The sequence below is a fragment of the Nicotiana tabacum genome, chromosome 2, assembly GCF_000715075.1.
Source record: "Nicotiana tabacum cultivar K326 chromosome 2, ASM71507v2, whole genome shotgun sequence".
In the NCBI taxonomy this organism is placed as follows: domain Eukaryota; kingdom Viridiplantae; phylum Streptophyta; class Magnoliopsida; order Solanales; family Solanaceae; genus Nicotiana; species Nicotiana tabacum.
The window spans coordinates 42,730,360-42,737,949 of NC_134081.1; the positions used below are offsets into that span (position 1 = coordinate 42,730,360).

The 7,590-nt window shown below is 35.8% G+C and overlaps 1 protein-coding gene across 4 annotated transcripts; it reads left to right on the top strand.

Annotated features, from left to right (window-relative positions):
* Window positions 1-390: 390 nt before the first annotated feature.
* Window positions 391-5,947, top strand: LOC107826648 (eukaryotic translation initiation factor 2 subunit beta). 4 transcript variants are annotated; one of them, XM_016653648.2, is made up of 10 exons: window positions 391-539; window positions 799-866; window positions 2,375-2,483; window positions 2,680-2,732; window positions 3,177-3,231; window positions 3,316-3,404; window positions 3,490-3,635; window positions 4,655-4,797; window positions 4,958-5,043; window positions 5,633-5,947. In XM_016653648.2, exons 2-10 carry the CDS (start codon window positions 807-809, stop codon window positions 5,708-5,710), a joined length of 819 nt encoding a protein of 272 aa, XP_016509134.1. In that variant the 5' UTR covers window positions 391-539; window positions 799-806; the 3' UTR covers window positions 5,711-5,947. The 4 variants fall into 4 exon arrangements, with proteins under 4 accessions (XP_016509134.1, XP_016509137.1, XP_016509135.1 ...); XM_016653649.2 differs by having other exon boundaries at window positions 494-572; XM_016653650.2 differs by lacking the exon at window positions 391-539 and adding an exon at window positions 602-674.
* Window positions 5,948-7,590: the final 1,643 nt, after the last annotated feature.

The following is a 7,590-nucleotide window of genomic DNA, read 5'->3' on the forward strand; positions in this document are numbered from 1 at the left end:
AAAATAGTCACAACTTAAAAAAAAGGTACTTGTTGTATTTGTTCTACTATTCTTTTTTGACCAAACAAGAAAAGGAGTGAATCTCATAGACAAGATTACGAAATATTATTTTTTAATAGTGAGTACAAACTTTATGCATACAATTTTCTTGAAAGTCAAACTGCCATAATTAAGCACTTTTTCTCAAAGTTCAAGCAATTTTCCTCAAGTTAGATAGTTTTCCTTGAGGTTCAGGAAATTGAACTACAAGATTTGAGTTTCTTAAACTTTCAAAAAAGCATGTTTCTACTGTATTTTTAAGTTAGTGATTATTTACAACTATGTTGCAAACGTGACTATATTTTAAACAACAGCCCTAAGAGTGGCTACCTTTTAATTTGTATCATGCCTAAACTAAGGGCTTTCTTTCGGTCCAAATCTTAAAAATAAGTAGCCCAGACTACTCAGGGCAATAGAGGTTTGTGTTTAAGCATCAAATACCTACAGCAAAAAAATTGACATAGCATTCCATTTTTTCGGCAGAAGCAAAACTGAAGAAGGTAGCTTTTCATTCGTCTGATTTTGTCTTCTAGGTTATTCCTCTTTTATCACCCATAAATTTTGTCCACAGTTGCTTCCTATACATTTCTTCGGTTAGGGTTTCTGTGTTAAGTGCTGATAGTAACCAATTGGGAGTAAGATTTATTTTGAGGAGCTGCATTTTGTTCTTAAAGTACTTTTTAGGAGCTGCTTTTTTATTTTTTTATTTAAAAATAAGATTTATTGTTGTTTTTGTTATTAATATTGGTTGGATGGTAGTTGAAATTATGGCTGAAGAAGAATATCAAAAGGAGATGAAGGGGGAGTTGCAGGATGAGGTTGCTGATGTAAGTTTATTTCTCTCTTTCTATTTTGCTGTTTGGTATTTCACTATCTTAGTAATGCCACTAAGGTTTATTAGAACATTATATTAGAGGTTCGAGTTGCATTATCTTTTTTTGTGATAACATAATAATTGTCTTGATTACATTGTCATGTTATTATTCTTGGCTCATCTCAATTCCCATCTTGTCAAAACTCAAAAGTGTTTTTCTTTCTGCTGGTTTCTTTAGCTATAGTGGCAAGTTGTGGACATCTTCAAATCTAATGGCTTTTCTTATATTTGCATTTTTTTATTCTTGGTGAGTAACGGGACTAAATAGCAGCCAATATGAGTTTTTTGTGTAAAAAGATTCATATTACCCTTAATGCTAATTTACTACTGAAGACTGGGCCTTCGTTTGGTGTGTGATGCCAGACTCAGGATAATCTGATAGTGGATGTTACAGAAAGAGCAGACATACAGCTTCTTTTTGCTGCGGTCATACGAAGAAGCAGAAACTTTTTTTTTTAATTTTTTAAATTTTCTATAACGTAGTAGAAGGGCAAGTCTCTATGAGGTAGGGGTAAGGTGTGCGCACACACTACCCTCCCAAGACCCCATTTATGGGATCAAACTGGGTTTTTTTGTTGTTGTTGTTGTTGTTGTAGTAGTAGTAGAAGGGCAAGTGGTGATGGTTGATGGGGGGTTGCGATGTATACACATCCACCAGTGTGGAGTTCGAGGTGTAGGGCTTAGTTGATACTTCTGTTTAAAGATATAAAAGAACTTTTATCTTTTCCTTACTTTTGAGAAACGTATTAGAAGACTTTACTCCCAGAGTACACGAGTGTGTTATATCCTCTAGTTATGGACTTGATATTCAGTTGACGATTTTCTGTCATCTTCAAGTATTATAATCTCATGAGATAGAGAAGCTGATTTTTTTTTCCGATGACTTTCAAGCTTCAATCTGTTGGTGTTTGGTTTCTGTAGAAGTGCCTGACTATGAAGCAAAATAAAGTAATGCCCTAGTCTAGTTTGGCTACATGAATGCTGTGTAAATTACCTTTACCGGAAAGCAAAACAAATACTAGGTAATCAATTTTTTTAATACTAGGTAAATCCAACTCTTCATTGTATGTTTATGACATTCCAGGAAGAGACACAAAACTTATAGAATCTGAAAACCGTGACTGATGTACCACTTTCATCATTTCTTATTATTTCAATTTTGAATGTTTTGTTTAATTGATATAATTTGATTGAATGATTAGGATCAGGAGGGAAGCGTGCTGTGTGGGAGTGGGAGAGTGATTCCATTTTCTACTTTTTTTTTCCTCCAAATGTTTTGTCCCAGAAAACACATACCTCCCTTCTCGCTCACCCCTCACAATAGATAAATAAGCAGATGGGTGGATAAGGATGTTCCATGTTCAAGTTCAATGTTTTGCTAAGATCATACTGAAATTTTTCTCTCTGTGATTACTTACTATTTCTCTATCTTCCATCTCTGTATGTACTATTCTTTTACAGATTGCTCCTTTTGATCCTACAAAAAAGAAGAAAAAGAAGAAGGTTGTAATTCAAGATCCTGCAGATGACTTGGTTGATAGCTTGGCTGAGAAAACTGAAAGTTTATCTGGTACGTTGATATCAAGAATTTCTAATTAGTCCAAATTTTTCCTCTATCTCAAGAGAGGTGATGTAACGGTGACCATGCCAACCCTTTGCCACTCTCTTCTTTTCATACAAAGAATATACAATTCAAAGAATTAGGGCTAGTATAGAAAATGGGAGGTCTTGAATTTGATTTGTCTTTCTCATCTGTTACTATGCAGTTTCTGAGGGACTTGAGACTGCATTTTCTGGTAAAAAGAAGAAGAAGAAACCGGTTAGTTTTTTCTCTTTCCAAGGTGGAACCAATTAAATTTAGTTGTATTTTGCACCCTTCTTCCTACTTTTATGGCACTAAGGCACTTTCTGAAAGGAACTCTTGAAATCACATAATGGCCTGGTGTCCACGAAAACAAAAGTTTTTGTTTACACTTAGAGACTATCATATGTAGTCGTGGTTGAAGCTAGAAAAGGTGGGACTAATGAAAGGAAATATTTTCTGATATCTTGTTATTTCATCAAGTAAAAGTGATTTGTGCTAGCATTCTTCTGTTTTTTTGTCCCCTCTTCAATATTGAAATTGAAGAAAAATAGTTACTTTGGAGTTGAGCGTTATTGCTTCCACAAAAGGTTTTTGTGGAATTCCTTGAGTATAGAAAACCACAGGAGTAATATTGTTGATCATTTGCATTAAGTGTGGTACCATTTGGAATTTTTGCAGGCACACACTGACCTCCTGAGCGACGAGAAGGAAAACGTGGCTGATGATGTGGATGGTAAGATTTTGTCATACGTTTCTTGATTTGACAATTTACAACTTTTCAATGGCATCTGAGATATACTCCATTCTCTTCTACTAGATCATTTTGGAGATGATGAAGAAGCTGAAGGAATTGTTCTACATCATTATCCTTGGGAAGGAAGTGATCGAGATTATGAATACGAGGAGGTATTTGGTTGTTGCCTTGTATTCTTCTCTAAATACCTGTTTAGCAACCTAGAGGGATTTTCACAGATTACTTCTGTTCCTGCAGCTTTTGGGCCGAGTATTCAACATTCTCCGTGAGAATAATCCCGAGCTTGCTGGAGATAGGCGTAGGACAGTTATGAGGCCTCCTCAAGTTCTTCGTGAAGGAACAAAGAAAACTGTTTTTGTGAATTTCATGGATCTTTGCAAGACGTAAGATCTTTTTCTCTTCCCAAAACTTTCTTCACTTTTCCCCTTCTATTTTTTGGCTGAGTAGCTTTTTGCCATTTCTTTCATTTTGGCTGAACATTCTATGTTCAGTATCATTGATCTTGGTGATCGTGTCTTCTTTTGTCTGTGTGTGTTTCTTTTGCCTTTCTCTTTTTGGTTTGTTCTTTCTTCAGGGGTCGTTATGTTGATTTGGTACTGTGGCTTCACAGGAGTTGGTAATTTCAACAGTTACTAAGATTTCTGTGATTTAGCATCTTCCCTGTACTGACAGTTATATTCCCGAGGATGCATAATAAACTATGATGCAGAGTAGTTTTTGGACCTGTACAATTTGCTATAACTATAATGTTCTTTAGTTAGGCAGGGTTCGTGCAAATTCTAGCACGTGGTAGGATCTTGTTTCTTTGAAACAACCCATGGTGCTCTAGATTTGTATAAAAGTTGAATGTCAGTATGGGTGGTTATTAAAACCTACCTTTGTGGGTTAACAATAAAAACAAACCTACCCTTATGGGTTCAAAATTAAAGACATTACCAAAAGTTATGAAGACATTACCAAAAGATATGCAATAACTTCCGTTTGACATTTAACTTCCTGACTTTATATTGTATTCTATATATTTTTAGAGGGAAACTACTGCTTGGATCATAAGAGTTGAAGTTAGATCAAACATTGCATATATCATTTGCACAAAGGAAGTGTCGCGAAGGGATATGACCTTTTGGTATACCTCTAGTAAGTAGTAACAAGTGTTTTTTGTTTTCAATCTATTTATCATAATCATACTCGATATGGAGAATAAGAACTTTGGAGGACATAACTAACAATTTTTTGTGTAGGTACATAGTTTGTTTAGTAAAAGCATTGGCTCATGGCGTATATTTTATTGTAGTGTGTCAACCATGTTAGATGTCATGTGCTAGGAGCAGAAGGTGTCATTATTTATGTGTTAGTGTATTTTCCCTCATTAAATTCTTGAGCTATTGATGCCTATCTATAGGATGCACAGACAGCCGGAGCATGTTATGACTTTCTTGCTGGCTGAAATGGGAACAAGTGGATCACTTGATGGACAGCAAAGATTGGTTATCAAGGGAAGATTTGCTCCTAAGAACTTTGAAGGAATCTTGCGGCGCTATGTCAGTAAGTTCCTGTTGTCATTTGTGATTTGTGTGCAGTTGTTGGAGGACAATTTATTCCCTGAACTTTCTTAAACATTGCTCTATCTATAATTGTGGTTTACTATGCACTTTAAGTTCAATTGAACTGCTACAACCTCTTGTTGAGCATCTCTTATTTCCAGATGAGTATGTCATCTGCAATGGCTGTAAAAGTCCGGATACTATTCTTTCAAAGGAGAACCGTCTTTTCTTCCTTAGATGTGAGAAGGTATTGTACTAGAAAGCTTGTGATTTATTCTCTTGTACCCATAAATGCATGAGAAAAATGAACAGATTTGTAACTTGTGTGCGCCCCCCCCCCCCCCAAATCCCCCAAACCCACATCTCCCAATAAGATATCATGACACAAATTTTCTGTCTTTTGTAGTTTCTATTTTCTAAAAACCATGGGTAGATGGGATGAGTCATATCACTTGGATTCCAAGAGGCAAATGTTGGTCTTTTTAGCTACTTCTTACAATGTTTATGATGAAATGTGAAAGTTGCCTACATTGTCCGATTATATGCCATTTTGTTTATTTTGATTTGCGTGCTGGGTGCCTATATGAATGAATTTTTATTTGTTTGGGCTTGCTCAAGATTCTTATGTACTTATTTCTCTATAATTCGAAAGAGAATATAAGACCAAAACAATTGCTTTCTTATTTATGTTGTTTGGAACATCATCCCCCTTGCTTTTTTCTTCTTTCCTACATTTGAGAGGGGAAGAAAAGATGGAATTATGAAATGTAGTAGAAAATTTGGATATTGTTGCTCATTTTGTTGCAAGCTTTTAATATCTGTTCAACTTTTTGTAGTGTGGATCTGGAAGATCGGTTGCTCCCATCAAGGCTGGTTTCGTTGCTCGTGTTGGCCGGCGGAAGGCTGGGACCTGAGCTGGGTTCTAGGATTGTAGCTGGACAATTTTCTCTCATACTTGAGTTAGGTAAAGTTCTACTGCAGCTGAGCTGGCTTCTGCGATTTTGGACAATTTGTGTCATACTTCAGTTCGTAAAGTTCTACTGTTGGTTATGTATACCCGACGATAGTTGTTACTTGTGCTGCTTTGCGTATGAAGAGAAGCTGGTTTACATCCTGTTCGGAAAGTATTGAAGATGGCTCACAAATGCCCCGTTAACTTTTTGGTCTAAAAATATCTTCAATGTTTTTTGGGCTCAAATACATCCCCGAAACTAACGGACCATGGATGGATAAATTTGAATATTTAAAATAGCCATGTGGCATTCCCTAAGCTTGCTTGTCACGTGTATTATTTATAATAAAAATTACACCCAGCCATATCTTAAAAACCCAACCCGCTTTGATCCTGTAACCTGTTTGGCTGTTTCTTTAAAACATAAACCCACGATCCTTGTTAGCAATATGATATGAGCAATATTTACTATGGACTAGATAAGGAATTTCATAAGTAAATTCGCAGATGCTGGTGAAATTTTGACGCAAGTGGGAGTATAACCAAATGCAGCTATTTTGACTCAAATTTCACTTAACACAAGTAACAATTAAGCTAAAATATACCTTGTCCCGATAACTAATTACATGGATCCATTCTTTTCATGTCTTTTGCAACAGAATTGAAATTTACAATGACAAAATGAGATGTAAGAAGACGGAACTACATGGATCCATTAAACAAAGACGAGAGCCTAAGGACTCAAAACTTTTCAAGAACCTAAAGCTTACAACTTTAACCATTTCAAAGACACTTGAACACCCTCACAACACCATTTCAAAACTGAAGCAGTTAAAATATCAGCACATTCACATGTACTGAATACCAAGGCCTGAAGTCTCTGCTGCAATACAATATCAAGGCCTAAAGAAACTGCTGCAATGCAATACCATTGAAATGAACTTCAATTTAAATAAACAACTGATAGAAAGACTGCTGCAAACTGAAGCAACTGCTTCAAAATATCATTGACATGAACTGAATACAAGGCCTGAAAAAACTGAAGCATGGGGTCCTAGGTTTATGTTTAAAGAAGCGGGTTACCAGGCAAAGTGGGTTGGATTTTTTGAGATATGGGCGCGTTTAATTTTAATTATAAATAAAACACGTGGCAGGATTAGGGAATGTCACGTGGCTATTCTAAAGATTCAAATTTATCCATCCATTTAGTTTTAGGGGTGTATTTGAGCTCAAAAAAATCATTAAAGGTATTTTTAGACCAAAAGATTAACTGAAAGCATTTGTGAGCCATTTTGCAACTTTTGGAGCTCATTTTGAGGAGCTTGGGGTAAGTGATTCTAACCTAAATCTATGTATTATACATGAATTTATCGCTAGATTTAACATCAAAACATAATGAGCAAGTGAATTTGGGCTATTTGGCTACAACTTAAGAGAGTAAAAATTGAGGTTTTGAGCATCAATTCGGACTTGGATTTAAAAACAAAATATATATTTGGACTCGTAGGGTTATAAGTAAACATGATCTTCCCCTAGACTTGGGTCTTGACCATCTGGTCCGAGTTGACTTTTGTTGATTTTTGGGAATTGATTAAAGATTGAAGCTTTATTGTTTGAAAATCAAGTCCTATGATTTTATTTGACCTTATTGAGTATTATTTGGTTAGATTTGAGCCGGTTGGAGATAATTTTTAAAGCAAAGACGGCTTTGGAGGGTTGATTTGGCTTCCAAAGGTAAGTATCTTGCCTAGACTTGGCTTGAGGGAATCTTCCTTAGGAAATTGACCTTATTTGATTAATTGCTATGTATTGGGGGCGTCGTATATGCATGTTGGCTAGCGT